At 41.4% G+C, this 19,711-nt stretch overlaps 1 protein-coding gene across 1 annotated transcript in view; it reads right to left on the bottom strand.

Moving 5' to 3' along the window:
- Positions 1-10,178: 10,178 nt before the first annotated feature.
- The window catches only part of LOC140716560 (ras-related protein ORAB-1-like), a 32,233-nt gene continuing 22,700 nt past the window's right edge, over positions 10,179-19,711 (bottom strand). The window contains exons 3-6 of the mRNA XM_073029387.1: positions 17,777-17,872; positions 16,823-16,918; positions 14,239-14,370; positions 10,179-11,268 (exon numbers count right to left, since the gene is read on the bottom strand). Coding sequence (XP_072885488.1) covers positions 11,068-11,268; positions 14,239-14,370; positions 16,823-16,918; positions 17,777-17,872 — 525 coding nt within the window. The 3' untranslated portion in view covers positions 10,179-11,067. The remainder of the gene's footprint in view (positions 11,269-14,238; positions 14,371-16,822; positions 16,919-17,776; positions 17,873-19,711) is intronic.

The raw sequence follows: 19,711 nt of genomic DNA, 5'->3' as shown, positions 1-19,711 counted from the left end.
CATGTGATTGCCTGACTGGGAGGCGGAGTGAGTGGAATCAGGCCTGCAGCCTCTGTTTGTATTAAGATTGAATTGAATTGAATGATCTTTATTGTCATTATACATAGGTACAATGAAACTCTGTTTGGCTTCCTCTCAGGCAATTAAATAAAACAGTAGATAAAAACAAGACAGTAATGGAAAAACAGTATTAAATAGATAAGTAGCAGAAAATAAGTTGCAGCAGCAGCAGAATGTCACAGTAATGCACAAAGTGCTGTTAGTGCGAGTATTTGCGTCCTTGTGTGTGCTCACAGTTTCAGTCATTGTTCTGTGGGAGTGGTGTGATGGAGGCCATGGCTCTGGGGTAGAAGCTGTTCCTCAGTCTATTTGTTCTGGCTTTTAGTGTCCTGAACCTTTTGCTGGACGGCAGTGGGTCAAACAGGGAGTGGCCGGGGTGTGTGGTGTCTCTGGTTTTGCTGATTGCTTTTCTCCTGAGTCTGCTGGAATAGATGGTGTCCAGTCCTGGGAGCTCCATCCTGACAATTAGCCTTCATAGTTCTTACCACAGTTCAGTTCTTTAAGATACTCAAGTGACATTTCATGTATTTCTCGTGGTTAGTGCCTATCCAGTTCCTGGGCATTTGTACTGGATATGTTCCACGCACCTAGTTGGGGTATGTTGAAGCTTGAGACAACCATTACGTGCCCTCACCTTGTCTGAACTCAATAATGCCTGAAATCATTATAGGTTCATAAACACGAGAGGTTCTGCAGATGCTGGGAATCCAACATTAGTTACACACACACACACACTCACACTCACGGACCTATAGAGTTCTTCCAGCAGTTTGCATTTATATAGATTCAGGAGCTTTTGAAATGTATGATAACTTAGTTGAAGATGTACTGCCATGCCCAGCCAGGGTCTTGTAGATTGAATCGTATTGCATTGAGAGGTAGGTTAAATGGAAACCTCAGATCTAATGGAATATCTCATTATTTATTCAATAATTTAACAACTATTCATAATTCATTGGGACAGGTGCTGGAGAGTGCTTGATAAAGAGGAAATGGTCAAAGTTGTTCTATGACTGCAGAGTTATATAACTTAAACTGTTTATCAACAGTAAATTAAACAAGGGACTGCCCCTCGTAACTAAGTGCTAATCTGCAGAATTGACATGTCAGCTTCACTACTTATCATTCTCCAGCTCTCTCTTCATTACCTGGTGGAAGGGGAGATGTGCACAAATCCATCACAACTTAAATACAGTTAATCTACTCTTCAGAAACAGCCTCTCAAATAGGCTACGCTGGAATTCTAGAAGTTAAACTTGGTTTCTTGCCACTCAGTAAAAAGCACTTGTCCAATCCATTCCTCCATTCAATTTTCTACAGAAGAGGTTTGCCATTGCCTTCTGGGCAGTGCCTTTACAAGACGGGTGATCCCAGCCATTATCAATACTCTTCAGAGATTGTCTGCCTGGTGTCGGTAGTCACGTAAACCAGGACTTGTGATATTCACCAGCTTCACATGACCCTGATCAGGTAGCTAAGCAGGTGCTAAATCTACAGGCTAGTGGAGGGAAGGAAGATTTTACACTTTGGTATAGACAAATGGGTAAAGAATAGAACAATAAGGAGCTTATACAGGCATTATTAAGGTTGGTATAGCTGGGGGTGGGTGGTGGTGGTAGTAGTGGATATAAGCTTCCACTCCCAATGGCGTCTGTCTCAAACAGCTTCTGACAACTGTCCAACTCCTGGCCTTCACGTTTGGCTTAGCTACTATGTCCAGCAGAACCGTTTCTATTGACAGGAGAAGGAACAAAGGTGGGTACTGGCATTTTAAACCAGTTGCTTTGGGCAGATGGGGCTCGTCAGTTATGGTTGACAGCTGATCTAGGAGAAGGAAAACTGACCTCTTAACTCTTCTCTTCACCTGTCTATCACCTTCCCCCAGTGCCCTTTCTCTTCCCTTTTTCCCCTGGCTCACTCTCCCATCAGATTCTTTCTTCACCAGCCCTTTGACCTTCCCATGCACCTGTGGAGAAATTACTTTAGTCAGACAGTGGTAAATCTGGAATTTGTTGCCATGAGCAGCTGTGGAGGCCAAGTCATTGGGTGCATTTAAAGCAGAGATAGATAGATTCTTGATTAGCCAGGGTATCAAAGGGTTTGGGGAGAAGGCATGGGAGTTGGGATGACTGGAAGAATTGGATCAGCCACAATTGAATGGCAGAGCAGACATGATGGGCCAAATGGCCTAATTCTGCTCCTATATCTTATGGCTTCTAGCACCTTCTAACTAATCCTCCTTTGCCCACCATTTTACTCTGGTATCTTCCCCCTTCCTTTCCAGTCTTGAAGAAGGGTCTTGGCCCAAAGCATCAACCGTTCATTCATTTCCAGCATTTTATGTATTACAATTCTCCTGCCTCACCTATGCCAGAGCTTTTCAAATGATATTATGCCTTATATTTGTTTGATAAGCCATCATAGACTCCACTTTGACTGGGGCACAGCTGAGACATTAATGAGGCATTTGATGAAAGTGGTGAAGATTACCCAGCTTGTGCAAGACAGGTTAGTGTACGGACCTAAAGTAACTTTCTGCACCAAAGTTGTAGTAAATTGATTATACAAATACGTATACAACCCTGAGATTCATTTTCAACTTTGAAGTTTTTAGAGTATGAGCAAGTGAAGTTGTCCCCTCGGTTCAAGAGCCTGCTTGCTGAGGGGCAATAACTGTTCCTGAACTTGGTGATGTGAACCCTATGACCCCTGTACTTTCTTCTTGATGGCATTAGAAGAGAGCATGGCCTGAGTGGTGGGGGACACTGATGATGGGATGCTGCTTTCCTGAGATTTAGATGTGCTCAATGGTGGGGAAGGGCTGTACCCATGATGCACTGGGCTGTATCCACTACTTTTTTGCAAGTTTTTCTGTTCAAGGGCATAGATGTTTACATGCTAGTCTATATTGCAGCCAGTCAATATTCTCTCCACCAGACATCTGTAGAAGTTTGTCAAAGTTTTAGATGTCATGCCAAATCTTTGCAAACTCTTAAGTAGAAGCTGTGCAGTGCTTTCTTAATTGCACTTAGGTGGCTGGACCCAGGACAAATCCTTTGAAATAACACAGCAAGGAATTTAAAGTTGACAACTCTCTCCACCTCTTTTCCCCTGATGAGCACTGGCTTATGCACCTCCCGTTTCCTTCTCCTGAAGTCAATAATCAGCTCCTTGGAACATTGAGTGAGAGGTTGTTGTGGCACCACTCAGTCAGATTTTCAATCTATTCTCTATGCTGATTCATCACCATCTCTGATTTGGCCTTTCATGGTGATGTCAGCAAACTTCAATATAATATTAAAGACTTGCTTGGCCACACAGTTATAAGTGTAAAGTGAGTAGAGCAGGCGGGGGCTAAGCATAGAGTCTCATGGTATCTGTGTTGATGGAGATTGTGGAGGATGTGTTGCCAATCCAAACTGACTGGGGTCTGCAAGTGAGGAAATCCAGGATCTAATTGCGCAAGGTCTTGAAGTTTATTAATTAGCTTTGACTACAGCTTGGAATTCAATAAAGACCATCCTGATGTATATATCTTCACTGTTGTGTATCCAGAACTGGCTTACCCACAGAAGGCAAGTAGTGGTTGTAGAAAGGTCATATTCTGGATGGAGGTCGGTGACCAGTGGTGTGCCTCAGGGATCTATTCTGGGACCTCTACCCTTTGTGATTTTTATAAATGACCTGGATGAGGAAGTGGAGGGATGGGTTGGTAAATTTGCCTGGATTGGGGAGTATGCCTTATGAGAATAGGTTGAGTGAACTCGGCCTTTTCTCCTTGGAGCGAAGGAGGATGAAAGGTGACCTGATAGAGGTGTAAAAGATGATGAGAGGCATTGATCGTGTGGATAGTCAAAGGCTTTTTCCCAGGGCTGAAATGGTTGCCACAAGAGGACACAAGCTTAAGGTTCTGGGGAGTAGGTACAGAGGAGTTGTCAGGGGTAAGTTTTTTTACTCAGAGTGGAGAGTGCGTGGAATGGGCTGCTGGCAATGATAGTGGAGGCGAATATGATAGGGTCTTTTAGATAGGTACATGGAGCTTAGTAAAATAGAGGGCTAGAGGTAAGCCTAGTAATTTCTAAGGGACGTGTTCAGCACAACTTTGTGGGCCGAAGGGCCTGTATTGTGCTGTAGGTTTTCTATGTTTGTATTTGCTGATGACAGAAAGGTTGGGCGGTGTTATGGATAGTGTGGAGGGCTGTCAGAGGTTCCAGCGGGACATTGATAGGATGCAGAACTAGGCTGAGTGGCAGATATTCAACCCAGATAAGTGTGAAGTGGTTCATTTTGGTAGGTCAAATATGATGGCAGAATATAGTATTAATGGTAAGACTCTTGGCAGTGTGGAGGATCAGAGGGATCTTGTGGTCCGAGTCCATAGGACACTCAAAGCTGCTGCGCAGATTGACTGTCAATAAGCAGGCATATGGTGCATTGGCCTTTAATCATGGGATTGAGTTTAAGAGCCAAGAGGTAATGTTGCATCTATACAGGATGCTAGTCAGACCCCACTTGGAGTACTTTGCTCAATTCTGGTCACCTCACTATAGGAAGGATGTGGGAACCATAGAAAGCTTGCAGAGAAGATTTACAAGGATGATGCCTGGATTGTGGAGTATGACTTAGAAGAATAGGTTGAGTGAACACAGCCTTTTCTCCTTGGAGTGACGCAGGATGAGAGGGCCTAGTTTTAAGGTGCATGGAAGTAGGTACAGAGGTGTCAGGGTTAAGTTTTTTAAACGCAGAGAGTAGTAAGTGCATAGAATGGGCTGCCGGCGGCCGTCACGATAGGGTCTTTTAAGAGACTCCTGGATATGTACATGGAGCTTAGTAAAATAAAGGGCTATGGGTAACTCGCAGTAATTTCTAAGGTAAGGACATGTTTGACACAGCTTTGTGGGCCAAAGGGCCAGTATTGTACTGTAGGTTTTCTATGTTGACTGAAGAGCCAATGAGATGGGATTTGCTGTGGACCTGTATGCATACTAGAGTAGCCCCAACACGAGGAAATCTGCAGTTGCTGGAAATTCAAACAACACACAAAATAAGGAGAAGCACTGTCAGGACGAAGGGTCTCGGCCCAAAACGTCAACAGTGCTTCTCCCTATAGATGCTGCCTGGCCTGCTGTGTTCCACCAGCATTTTGTGTGTGTTGTTAGAGTAGATCCAAGTTGCTTCTCAGGCAGGAGTTGGTATGTTTCACCAACCACTCAACATTATTGTGCTACTGGGTGATCGTCTTCATGGCAGTTTACTACATTCTTCTTATTTACATTTTTATTGCTTCAAGCAGGTGGGAACTTGAGCATTGAAGCAAGATGCTAAACATCTTAATGAACACTCAAGCCAGTTATCAGCACAGGTCTTTAGCACTGGGCCACATACCCCATCTGAGCAGGATGCCTTTCATGGGTTCAAGCCTCCTGGAGGCTTATCACATGTTGGCCTCAAAGCCTCAGGGGCTATGGGAGCACAGAAGGCTCATCGATATTGCTTGATTTAATTTTATAATAGATGATAGTATTCAAGCTCTGCTACAGGTTATACTAGTTATTAAATAATTTTTTCCCAGTCTGGACTGTGAATAATTAAACAATAAAAATGTGAACAGTACAGTGGTGTGTATTTAGGTTGATTGCATCTGTCTATTATTACAACTTAAATGAAGATCAGAACACATTATGGGTAACTAAAGAAGAAAGCCAGGTAACTTCAAATGATTCACAATCTTTTTCTTGAAAGTGTATAACAGCAGTGTAGTGAATTGGGACCTCTAGTGCTACAGTTTCTATGCTGATCGTAAGAGTTTTCTTCTGCCAAGCTGAGTTAAAGTCCCCAACTATGATTTGTCTTGGTTGGAGTTGATATTATGCAGCAGGTCAAGCACATAATTATAAACTGTGGTCAGGATTATGGAGAGCTTGCTAGGTAAATAGAATAGATAGTATTTGTTATTATTAGATGTTCAAGGGGAAGAGTCTTGACAAAACAGCCATATTATGAGTTTACTATGAACCATACATCTTCAACTTTCGTCTTTCCTAAACCAACTGTTTGTCTATCTTTTGAATTGAGAACTTTCATGATTGCCTTATCTGGTATGCCTGGAGACATGGCACATAGAATACAACAATCTCTCATTTCCCTTTCTTATAGCATTCAGGTCCTCAATTTTGTTAGCAAATGTGCAGTCACTGGAGAACAAGATGCTGGGTAAGTTGGTGGTGGGGGGGTCTCATTTCTCCGCATTTCAGCCTGGATTAGAGTCCCTATTTATTTCATGCCAAATTTTATCTAATTCCTTTCTCCTTTTGCATACCAGTTCCATTTCTTAATGTCCTGGAATCACTCGTAACCTGCTGCAGAGAAGGGTTCTAGTTCTGTTCTCCCCAGCATCAGAATCCTCCAAATTGTTAGCATTTGCACTGGTTGAAGTTTGTGGAATGAAGATACTCAGATTTTTCCAGAAGATTCTTCAATTACAGCACCAATACTTAATGAATCTCATATGAAACCACAATGCACAACTTCCAGTATTATCAGTACTCAATGAACTTTTGCAGAATGTAATGATACAACAGAATTATTGCAGATAGGATGCTCATTGAGGTGCTAGACACAAATATTCTTGAGCTAGTTCGACACTTAAACCCGCACTGATGGAAAGCATATAAAGAGCTGGCTGGATTCAAATTTGGGACCATTTACCTTGAAGCCTGGTGCTGATGCCACTAATGGCCAGCTTTAACACTAAATTGATGGAGGGTATATTGACTGGCCACTTTACAGCTTCATATGGAAACACCAGTGCTCTGGAATGAAAAATTCTACTAGTGGATACTGCCCTGTCCATCGTGGGCAAAGCCTTCACCATTGAGCACATCTATATGGAACAGTATTGCAGGAAAGCAGCATCCATGATCAGGGACCCCCAGCATCCAGGTTATGCCCTCTTCTGGCTGCTGCCCTCAAGAAGGTGGTATAGGAGACTCGGGACCCCCATCACCAGGTTCAGGAACACATTACCCCTCAACCATCAGGCTCCTGCCCCAGAGGGGATAACTTCACCCAAGAGGCTGTGATGAGGACAAGTACAGTCTTTCATTGATTCTATTACAATATGCCTGTAAGAAAATGAATCTCAGCATACTTACTTTAAATTTACTTGGAACTTTTGGTTTTGTTAAAACAGGTTTTTAAATGCCCTGAGCTCTACTGTGCATTGTTTAAATCAGCAATATTAAACTACCCAATGCACTGCTGCAACATTAAAAAGTTCTCTTGGCATTTTAATTAAATAACAAGGGCAGTACAATCCTGGCTTGTTCCACATACAATGGAAAGTATTCAGCATTTACAGCATTGGGAAAATGGCATCAGGTTTCTGGATTGAAAAAAATGGACAGACAGCAAGAGAGAAGTAGACTTTTATTTCAATCTCCACAGACAGCCGCATCAACAAGAAATCCAAGAAAGGTGGTCTCCATCATCAAAGTTTAAGGACAAGTCATTTTCACATATTATGCAAAGGATAGCCACAGACAACACAGATTAACTTAAAGTGGAGAAAGAAATCCACAGGTACATGGTCCAATGTACATCTAATTTAAGAATTTTAACTTGCAGTAGGATGCAAGGAACATCAGATTCTGGTAAAGCCCAGTGGTAAACTATTAACCTGGTGTGCAATACCAAAACCACCAATGAAGCCCATCATTAGTCAACTATTAGAATTCTAACCAGGAAGTACAATTTGGTAACTTGGTGGTTGATACATGGCTACAACAATTCAACTATCTCCCAGACATGGCTGGTACAAGAGCCATGACATTAGATCCACCTTTAAATCTTAGCTGCAGCATTTGACATTTAATTCAGTGCACATCTCTGGGATGTTTAATTTTAAAGCTACACCTGGTCAAAGCAACTTGATGAGTCCATAAATGACATTCCTTTCCCCAAATGTTCAGCATTCACTTAGATAACAATGCTCAAGGTACTTTAGATATCAATATTGATGGGCTTCAAAGCAAGGAAATTAAAACAGAAAGCTCCAGATAAGATTACTGCTCCTTAAGAAACCTTTGCAGTTGAGAGGGGAAATAGGCACATTACAAGGGCTTAGATGCTTGTACATGCTGGATGAAGGAGACTGGACAGAGTTTAATACTAGGACTTCTAGCATCAGTCAGCCAAGAACTGAATAGTTTATGGTATCATTCCCAACACTGGAGTCCACACGAGACTGGAATACACAGAACAAATAGTGGTATTCTAGTGCAGAATGGCAGGAAATTGGTGTCAATCAACCAATCACATTATCTGCTCAATAAAACATTGCTTACTGTATTATCTTTGTGATCCATTTAATGCCAAATGCAGTGAGTATATATTATTATTTTTTTTTAAAAAGAGAAGGAAAGCAAGGGTCAAAAAGCAAACGATACAGGAACCATTTGTTTCAGCTAACAAGTTTTGCAATGTGATCAAAACAGCATTTAAGTGTGGTCCATTTAGATACATACATAAATGGAGTTTAACACCACCAAGTTAAACATACACCTGGCCTTAGGCTTACTGAAATATGAGGGGCCGTGACAAACCACAGTTTAAAAAAAAAAATCACAACCTGGAACTGTAGTTAAAAACTTTAAAATGCTAATAAACTTATTCACAAATAGTCAATCAAGACCAGTAGCATGTGTGAAATTGTTTCAAAGTTTCGAGATGGCCATAGATCATAATGGAGTGCAATAGTGAAATTAAACAAAGTTGTCAGGGCTATGGCCAAGCCCAGTTTTGCATGTTAATATATGCACAAGACTCAGTCTTAGTACATACACTAATTGTCCCCTAGGAACAGTCGCAGACCAAAAAGCCCCCAGAAATCCTGGGTATAATTACATTCAATGGGTGCATTTGCAAACCAGAGAGAAATGCAAAGTCCAGTGCTACTAGAATAGTGAGGAAGTTCAGGTACAGCTGGAAGATATCAAATATCAAAAAAAATAGATCCCATGCAAAGTAAAACATCAGACCTCAGCCAGCATACATGCACCAACTCAAATGGCAGTTTGTTGCCACAATCTGAAATGTGAATTGGAGGATGAAATTTAATTGAAACATGATGAGTAATGCAAATCCAGAACAGCAATTCAGAAGGCACATCAGGATCTGGAAAATAAATGTTTAGCCTTTAACCAAAAATTATAAATAGCAGACTTATCGACTTACTGGCCAAACACTGCTCTGTGGTTTGTTACACAAGCAGTTTAAAGCCCTATTTGCAAACTACGGAACAAAGTGGCATTGCTGTGCATGAATTTCAACTAAAGATATTCCAGAATCATGAGTAAAGTACAGGCTTGAACAAAGATTACAGCTCAACATACCAGACATCCACTTCAAGATGTGCTAATGCTTATAACTAAATATTTGGTTCAGTTTTGCTTATTTAAAAACCAGAGGCAATGTCATAGGAAAGACTGCTTAACAGTCGTACCCATTGAAATTGAATACGTAGATCTGGAGGGATGTTATGCTCAAGAACACATCTGTGGTACAGGTGAACTGTTGTTTTGCATTGAGACAATTTGTACCAGAACATGCTGCACCATAAAGAAATCACAATATCTCGGTGGCAAACTAGCTTTGCCTCCATTTATCTCTGGACTAGAAATGTGGTGCCAGGTGTCGGGGCTCCAGCAGAAAGCAGCGATCAGAAGTAAAGCCAGTTGGATTGTTCCAGCACGGACAAAAGTCAGCCATTATCAATATTTTACAACAGACCACCATGATGGACCAAATCCAATTAGAACTGTTAATGCCAATCCAAATCACTAGCACAAATGGGAGCTGGAGGACAGGTGCAGCAAGTCTGGCCACTTGGATCAAGGCCCAATGATAAAAATCTCGGGCCTTTTAGATTGAACAGCCCAAGGTCAAAGCTTCCCCCACTGCCTTTCAAATCACTCTCATCTTCACAAAGTTGACTATCCCCTCCCATTTTCTCCTCCTCCTATGTCCCGTTCTCCCCCCCCCCCCCCCCCCCCCCCCCACTGTGAACATGAAAACCAATCTGGGCAAGCTACATAACCATTTTCCTGTTGTGTATTATGTATTTCCCCCCCGCCCCCCCAACAAACTGGCTAGTTGTACTTGGTCCAGTCAGCATTACATCATTCTGGTTAGCTTAAACACAACTTAGACATTCAATGTGCAAGTGAATTATTTCACATTGTGGGATAGGAATAATGTCACATCTTAAAGTGATCAAATTAGCAATGTAAGTGGGCAGGCTAAACATCAATACACTGGATATCCATGCTGACGTGAGCAAATAGAAGTTAATTCGTAAAAGAACCAACCTTACATTTGATCACAGCCAGTCTGCCTGGCTTGCCTTAATGTGAGCAGTGATAGAAAGGTGATGCAACGCTTCCAGAAGCGGATTCACTTAAGATAGAGACAGAAACTACTGAAAACGATTTAAAGTACTGGAAGATAGCGATTCAATATGGAAGTCACTTTGCTGCAAATGAGTCAATCCTGCACATCTGCCAACTTTTATAGTTCCCATTGCAATTATATTGACATGCAAAGGGCTTATTCCCAGGTAAAAAATTTGTTTATTTTACTTTCCTTCACTCCATTCCTCAACTTTGCACTAAAAGGTGGAGTATGACGAAACCTCAAGTCTGGCTGTCAGATGTCTAGTTAGTCTCGACCCCAGTGCAACAAAAACCTTGTGGAAAGGGAGAAAGAAACAATACTACAAAATCTTACAATTCAAGTGTTTCAAAACAGACAAGAACTTTCAAGACAAGTAAGACAAAATTTTCCTGGAGTTTCCGATTGGTCTAATGTCCATTTGGGCGGAAAGGATCTGCCAAGAATGGGCACAAATCAATGGGCAATTACGTTAAAACCATTACTGCTCAGGAGACGAATGCTGTTGTTTGTAATATACGGTGCAACAGGAATGGATCTGTCTCTGCTTCCCTGCCCTTAGCAGCAGCCACCTCCTCCACTGCCTTGCTTCAAGGGAGTGCTCTGGATTCGAATATTGGATTTCTCATCATTGTGTGTAGGACCAGTGCCCATCCGATTCTTGATCTCAGCGGCCATCGTCACAAATGCCTGTTCAACATTGGTGGCATTTTTTGCACTGGTTTCCAAAAATGGAATTTGAAGTGAGTCAGCATACTCCTTTAAAAAGGAAAAAGTAGAGATAAGTTTATCACTTTTACGTATTCCAATCAAAAAGCCACATAAGTTCATAACTTGATTGGGTGGCTGCATTTCTGGCTCTGGGTAAGTGCAAATTTGTATGTCCAGTTACATCAAACCAATGTAATCTAACAAGTCAACATACAGAAGTGAGACTGAAAATCTGGCCCATTGGTGCCATAACAACCTCTTACTCAGTGTCAACAAGACCAAGAAGCTGATTATTGACTTCGGGAGAAGGAAAACCGAGGTCCAGTGCCAGCCCTCAGCAGACTGGGGGGAAGAAAATCAGAGGGTAAACAACTTTAAATAATTCCTCTCATCTTCTCAGAGGACCTGTCCTGGGCCCAGCATGCAAGTGCAATTACAAAGAAAGCAAGACAACACCTCTACTTCCTAAGGAGTTTGCAAAGATTCAGCATGACACCTAAACCTTAAACTTCTATAGATTGCGGTGGAGAGTATATTGACTGTATGGAAACACCAATTGATTCTGTGCAGTTATTGATTTATTGAGTATGCCCACAAGAAAAAAAAAACACTTTGAACTTTGAAATCTAGACGCACTCCATTGGTTTTAAACACTGTACATTTAAAAGTGTGTTTCACCATAGCAAGAACTGATTATGCTTGCTGTTCTTTTTCAAACATCCTTCCTGGGTCTGATGCCAGCATATTCAGACTGCCAAGTCCTACAGACAATTGTTAGGCAGTTTCTTTTCTACTGCAGAAATTGTATTTTTCCTTGTATAATTTTAAACTCCAGATACAGAAATATTTCACTTTTAATTAGTAGAGCAAGACCTATTTGAATACTCTAGTAACAACATAACTGACCAGACTGCTCTTTTTGTACTATGAGTTTTTCTTTTAATATGCATTTGTGACAAAAAAAGAACAGCATCTCTCCTACCTCAAGCGACTGAAGTAGTTTGGCATGAGCATCCAAATCCTCAAGGCCTTGTACAGGGGCAGCATTGAGAGCATCCTGACTAGCTGTATCACCACTATATGGGAACTACACCAACCTTGATCACTGGGCACTGCAGAGAGTGGTACAGACAGTGGTGTGGACGTGAATCTCCCTCCATTGAGGAGGGTTATACCAGCAGGTGCAGGAAGAAGGCCTGGAAGATCATTAGGGACACTAGTATCCAACCATAAGCTATTTCAGCTGCTTCCATCTGGCAAACAGTACTTTAGCATTAAAGCCAGGGCCAACATACTACAGGACAGACTTCTTTCTACAAGCCATTAGACTTACAACTAACCATGTCTGTACATTGTTGGAGTCAAAGGTTTTTCACTCCTTCGTTGTGGGGAGGATGTAAGATTTAAATCAATCCTAAATTGTAATTTATAGCATTTATTAGGCAGTGTAATGCTGCCATAAAACAAATTTCACAACATACGTCTGTGATATTACACCTGGTTTTGACCCCTAGATTTCACACCAGTTTAAGTGATTTACGGCCTCTGCACTTTGGAACATTTACAAGATGAGTTTCAGAATTCTTGGATTTGTTTTTTTGTGATTTCAGTATTAGTGACAAATGCTTTGCTAAAAACAATTATATTAACATCTAATATCTTGCTGGCAGTTTCCAATTGAACTGAAGTCAGAACACGAGTTAGAGAAAACCATGCAGTGATTTAATCACTCTCACAGCTTTAGCATCACTCAGCCCACTCATTTCCTTTGAATCGTAGCTACACTCCTCCCTGGAATGGATACTAATGGCTGTTTTCCTGAGAATTTTATATATGCCAACTGAATTGGCTTACACCTCTCATGCCATAACCATTTATTACTCAAAATCCATCTTATTGAATTCTGCAGGAACAGCCTTTTACTGATGGGAGACTTGAATGCTTACTAGTTTGTCAACACAGGACCCTCGAGTTTCTCAAAGCAGGGGTGAAGCAGGGCTTCTTTTTGCAGTTAAGATCTGTTACTGCATGAATAGTGTAATACTCCAGTGCTGCACCCCAGTGGGATTTCAGCAAGGAATTTTTTGAAATAAGCAGTGAATTGTGTACAAACTAGTTAAACTAGAAAGGCACAGATTCCCCTGGACACTACCACTTTGCATCCCAATTTAATGAGAATCAGCTATAATATCATTGCCCCATGTTGTGCAATTTGTCATCTTTGCGGTAGCAGTATAATGCAATACATAATAGGAAAAGCTGAATTACAATAAGCACATTAATTCAATTAAACAAGTGCAAAAGTAGATATAAAAATAGTGAGGTAGTGCTCAGGGGTTCAACATACATTCAGAAATCAGATGGCAGAGGGGAAGAAGCTGTTCCTGAATCGTTGAGTGTGTCTCTTCAGGCTCCTGTACGTACCTCTTTCCTGATGGTAACAATAAGAGGGCATGTCCTGGGTGTTGGGGGTCCTTTTTGGGGCATCTCTCCATGAAGAGGTCCTGGATAATACAGAGGCTGGTGCCCATGACGGAGCTGGCTGAGTTTACAACTCTCTGCAGCCCACTTTGATCCTGTGCACAGCTGCACCCTACCACAATACCAGACTGATGCTCCCAGTTAGAATGGTCTCCACAGTACATCAAGTTACAAAATATGAGAAGCAGGTTCAAGCTGCAGAGCTCCTGAATCTAAGCAACAGCCTGCATCTTGTCATGCAGACCAGACACCACAAACTTGGCCAACAGACATTGAGAAGACCAGGATCATACTTCTGGAGCCTAATCTCACCTTCAACTCTTCCACCTTTCCCCTTAGAGCATAGGTGGGTGAAAAATCTGGTTAATCAACAGAAAATTCATTGCATAGTATAGTCAAATATTATCTAGGATTACATACATTTCCAAGATGCCACCAAAAATGAGACCACAGTTCAATTAAAATGACTGAACTGCTTGGAAAATTTCAGTGTATTACATCAGCTGATGAAATTCCTTTCTAAAAGAATTTACATACCTTAGCTGTGGTATAATCCACCACCTTCTTACTGGTCAAGTCACATTTATTGCCCACTAGTAATTTGTTCACATTTTCACTAGCATAGCGAGCTATTTCTTCCAGCCACTGTTTAACATTATTGAAGGAATCCTGCAGGTGTGGAAGACAGGTGTTAGTGCGTCATAATAGCACATCCCAAACGCAAGGTTAAATTTTCTGGATCATTGGAGTTATAATTTGGTAACCTCTGCACATTACAGTCAATTAAGATGCTAAGAATTTATATTCACATTACACTGGCAATAATTCAACATGGAATCCATAGTAAATTCACAGATGTTTGTGCACAGCAAAACTCCACCAACCTGGCACTTTGTAGTGCAGGACTAGCAGAATTTCTAAGTCACTGAATGATATTCTTACAGCAAACAGTGTTACACAGTGCATTCATCCAGGGCTCCAGCACAGTAGGATACAAATTAGCACCCAGATGCCAAAGCATTGGAATGGTCCACCTGGGCCCCAGCATGGGAGCACCCTCACCCTGGGCTCCAGATGCCAAAGCTCCAAGTACTGGAGTCTTTCTGGACATGGAAGCAACCCACGTGTTTCCCCAACCTGTCTATTTAGAGATGAGTGTGCCTAGCATCTCACTTAACCCTAGCCTAATCGCAGGACAATCTACAATGACCTATTAACTAGCATGTCTTTGGACTGTGAAAGGAAATCAGAGCACTCAAAAAGCCTACACAGACCATCTACAGTTGACATCGGAATTGAACTCCAACGCCATGAGTCTAACAGTGTCATGCTACTGTGACCAATCTAAATACTTATTTTAGATTCTTTGATGGTAGAAAGTATATGGAAAGACTGCTTTCTGACCAGGTCTTTAACTGGAGAAGGGAACAATAGTGCAGAATATTTATGACAAAAATGCTGCATTTTTAAAAACAAGACAGGAACCCTTGCAGCATTCAAGCTAACTGGCCAAGAGAGGGATAAGAATATGACCAGCATCACGAGGAAAAGATAGATGGATAATTTATTGACCGAAAGGAAATTAATGTACACTATTACAAGTGCACAGAAATACAAATATTAGAAAAGAAAGAATGAACAAAAAATTTACATCAAATAGTCTAATGGGGTGGGGGGGTGGGGGGAGAGTCATCACTTTCCCAGCTGTAGGTTAATTCCGAGCCTAATGGCCAATGGCAAGAATTACCTCATATAGCACTCTTGAGCAGTGCAGGGGTCAGTCTACTTTAAAAGTGCTCCTCTGTTCAGCCAAGGTGGCATGCTGAGGGTGAGAAACATTGTCCTGAGTTGCCAGGATTTTTCGTGGAGTCCTTTGTTCCATCACAGCCTCCAATGTGTCCAGTTTGACTTATAACAGACAGCCTTTCTAATCAGTTTATTGAGCCTGTTGGTATCACTTGTGTTGATCCCATTGCTCCAGCACAGCCCTGCATAGAAGATTGTACTGGCAACAGACTGGTAGAACATGTGACAGAGGGGCCTGCATACTCCAAAGAACCTCAGTCTCCTCAGGAAGTACAGTCGATTCTGGCCCTTGTACACAGCCTGCGTTGATCCCCTACTTGTCTGTCATCCAGGTGCACCCCCCTGTACTCATAATCCTGACCACATCCACGCTCTCACCATCAATGGCAACAGGGAGCAGTGCAGGCTTAGTCTTTCTAAAGTCCATCATCTCCTTTGTCTTAAAGCAATAAGCAAGCTGCATTAACCTCTGCCATCTTATAGAACAGCAAATCTAGCAGTTTACAGTAGAGATAGCATGACATTATTACAGCTTGGGGCATTGGAGTTTGGAGTTAATTTCCAAGACCGTACGTGAGTTTGCATGTCCTCCCTGTGGAATGCGTGGATTTCCTCCAGGTGCTTTGGTTTCCTCCCACAGTCCAAAGACATGCTGGTTGATCAGTTAATTGGTCATTGTAAGATGTCCCGTGATTAGACTAGGATTAAATTGGGGGTTGCTAGTGGCACAAAGGGCCTATTCCACACTATATCTCCAAATAAATTTAATTTTGTACTTCTGTGGACTGCTTGTGTGTTCACAACAGAAACAAGTGACCTAGATGGGCAAGTGTTAATGGGTCAAGACATTTGGTATTCATATAGTTCTTCATGTGCATTTGTTACCCTGCCCACAGTTCATACAAGTCCATATTAACTACCGTACATTTGAGCATCTGGTATAAAGTCCCAGACCAATTTCCCACACAGTTGAACCAGGAAGCACATCGGGCTTCTTCTGTTAAAAAAAGTCTAAGACCAGACAAATATAGAACAAAGTGGAGAGAACAACAGATATGAGCCAGTAACTTTGAGCTCAAGTTCTGAAAAGGCTTTGACCCAGTTATGACCTTTCTCTCCAAAGGCACCATCAGCCATTTGGAGTTTCAGCATTTTGATTACTATAATTTTTCCTGCTTTAGATTCATCATGTCTTCCTGTGTCATTTCAGAAAACTGCCTTCATCACGAAAAACAAACTTGAATACAAAGATGTTTTCTTATTGAAAGATTAGCTAGTATATCACAAGATCTTCATATTTTATGGCACATCTTACCTGATCTGTAACATCATACACTATAATAATACCATGTGCTCCTCTGTAGTAACTGGAAGTGATGGTTCTGAATCGCTCCTGTCCTGCTGTGTCCCACTGAAGTAAGATTGAATGACAAGTACAGTGAGTATAGCATCCCAACTCAACTCTGTTTTATTATAGCAACAAACAGGACAACTTCAAACAGAGATGAACCACCTTAAAAGCAAATAAACCTCAGGTCTGAATTCAAATTAGGAAAATCCTTCAGTATAATACTTTGTCACTTGTTCTTCACCTTCCACACCCTTAATCCCTGCAAGGCATCATCTCAGATGATGCCACTTCTCATTTCCTCCCCATGCACAAATTGTGGGAACTTCAACCATCTATCCCTGGACTGGATAACAAATACCAATGTGAACACAAGCACATACTGTCAGAACCAGGGAGAATATTTGTTCTGCATTTTAAATATGAATTGCATTACTACAGTTAAAGCTGCTTAGTACAAAATGGGCTGCCCCTTACCACATCAATTTTGCTCATTTAAATTTTCATCCCTTTTCTCTGCAAAAATTCAAGCAGCAACTCCTGCAAAGACCTTCAATTGTCAGTGGAAAGAATACTTTCAAAGGCCATCTCATTCTGCATGTACACTGGTCAAAGCACAACTTCACTCCTCAGCAAGTGCAAATTAGTATACAGGATAGTCATAGTTAACACCCAACTGCAGTGGGTCTCAGCTATTATGTATCTCAATCCAAAATCACTACACTACCAAGACACGAGCTTATGAAATCATGTCTATTTAGGCTCTCTGAAGATTTAAGGATTTGAAGTTCAAGCAAAACTTTGCAGTCGTTAAATTGGTAAAGTTTGTCAACCATTTTTGAATTGTAAAAGATCAAAACCAAGAGTCAATAATTTAGGCCAGGTGATTTTAGAAGAATTTAGATCAAAACATGTACTTACAATTTGTAGTTTAATAGTTTTTCCCTCTAATTCTATGGTTCGGATTTTGAAGTCAACACCAATGGTACTGATGTAGCTTTCTGTGTATGTGTCATCCTGCAATGAGACAAGATGACTAATTAGTGCAAACATTCTGGCCACCAGTGCATTCCTTCTAATGAAGGATTTGATGGGGCAAGATATTGACTGTCATGGTTTATAACATACAAATGGACAAAAATATGATTGATGCAATAACCACTTTCCACAAATTAAAAGCCACTAACTACAGGGAAAATTCTGGAAACCCAAGTTGAATGCACCAAGAACAGAGTTTTTGGAGTTTTGGAGTAGACGCTTTGTCCCTAGTGAGGCACAAAGCACAATGACAAGTACTTAAATGAATTTAATATTAGACTGACTCAGTGAAGTCATGCTGGCTATTTTTAATGCTGTGGAAGGTTTAAGTGTTTTTGGATTTTTAATCTTCAAGAGGCTTTGAGAATTGGGTGCCATGGTTGTGTAGTAGTTAGCACGACACTCTTACAGCTTGGGGTAGAGTTCAGAGATCAATTCTGATGTAATCTGTATGTCCTCCCTGAGGAATGTGCTTTCCTCCCACAGCCCAAATATGTACAGTTATGCTAATTGGTTATTGTAAATTGTCCTATAATTAAGTTAGGGTTGAATTGGGGATAGCTGGGCTGGGGCAGCACAGCTCAGAAGGGGCTGTTCAGAAATAAATTTGGCACAGCATAGGAATAACCAGCATGTGATCAATGGCAACTATGACAATGTTTAATAACTAACAGGATTAGTTTACTTGCTATAGTCACAATACAAGCCTTGTTTGACATTTGTGAGTGTTTAGAAGTTTCACCTTCCAAGAATGTGCATTACGAGACAATACTCAAAGCTCAGTAAACACCAGTTTGAACTTTCAGTAGGTCAGAGCCATTGCAATATCCCAGGATGTTTTATATTACTGCCACTGAAGTTGGGCAAAGTCCAAGCTCAAAGCAGATGGGAATTTCTGGAAGGAGGGACTTCGGCTAAAGGGCTCATTACAACTTGTGGCCAAAGCAGTTGGCAATGAGTTTGACGCAGATAGATCATCAAGCAGTTACAGAATCAAAGCTGTAAAATATAATGTTTTACAAATGCATTTCCAAATGTTCTACCATCTGATCCATCTCAAACAATCTATCTTGGGCTCAACACATTGATGCAATCACAAAAGTGTGTGCACATATACACAGTTTAGGTTTTGTGTGTCAAAGGCTTGCAAATTTCTAACAACATATAGTGGAGAACATTCAGGCTGGTTGCATCACTGGTGTGGAGGCTCCAATGCACAGGATCACTAGATGCTGCAGAGAGTCAGATTCTGACAGCTCCATCACAGGCACAATTCTCCTCCTATCAAGGGCATCAGGAAGCAATATCCATCATTAAGACCCTCACCATCTAGGATATGCCCTCCTGTTATTATTGTCAGTGGGGTAGCAGATCCTTGAGATCCACACAATTTAGGAATGGCGTCTTCCCCTCCATTGGATTTCTAAATGGTCCAAGAACCCATGTCAGGATGCTGCTCATTGACTATAGCTCAGATTTATCACCATTCCCACAGTCCTGACCAATAAGTTACAGAACCTGGGCCTCTGTACCTCCCTCTGCAAATGGATTCTCAACTTCCTAACTGGAAGACCACAATTTGTGCAGATTGGTAATATCTCCTTGCAGATGATTAACACTGGCACACTGCGGGTGTGTGCTTCGTCCACAGCTCTATTCTCTATACCCATGACTGTGGCTAGGTATAGCTCAAATGCCATCTATAAATTTGCTGTTGACACAATTGTTGGTAGAATCTCAATGGAAATGAGGATACAAATGCTAGTTGAGTGGTGTTGCAACAACCTTGCACTCAACATCAGTAAGCCAATAGAGCTT

This window comes from Hemitrygon akajei, chromosome 25, assembly GCF_048418815.1.
Source record: "Hemitrygon akajei chromosome 25, sHemAka1.3, whole genome shotgun sequence".
Taxonomy (NCBI): Eukaryota; Metazoa; Chordata; class Chondrichthyes; order Myliobatiformes; family Dasyatidae; genus Hemitrygon; species Hemitrygon akajei.
This window is presented reverse-complemented; position numbering and strand designations above follow the sequence as displayed.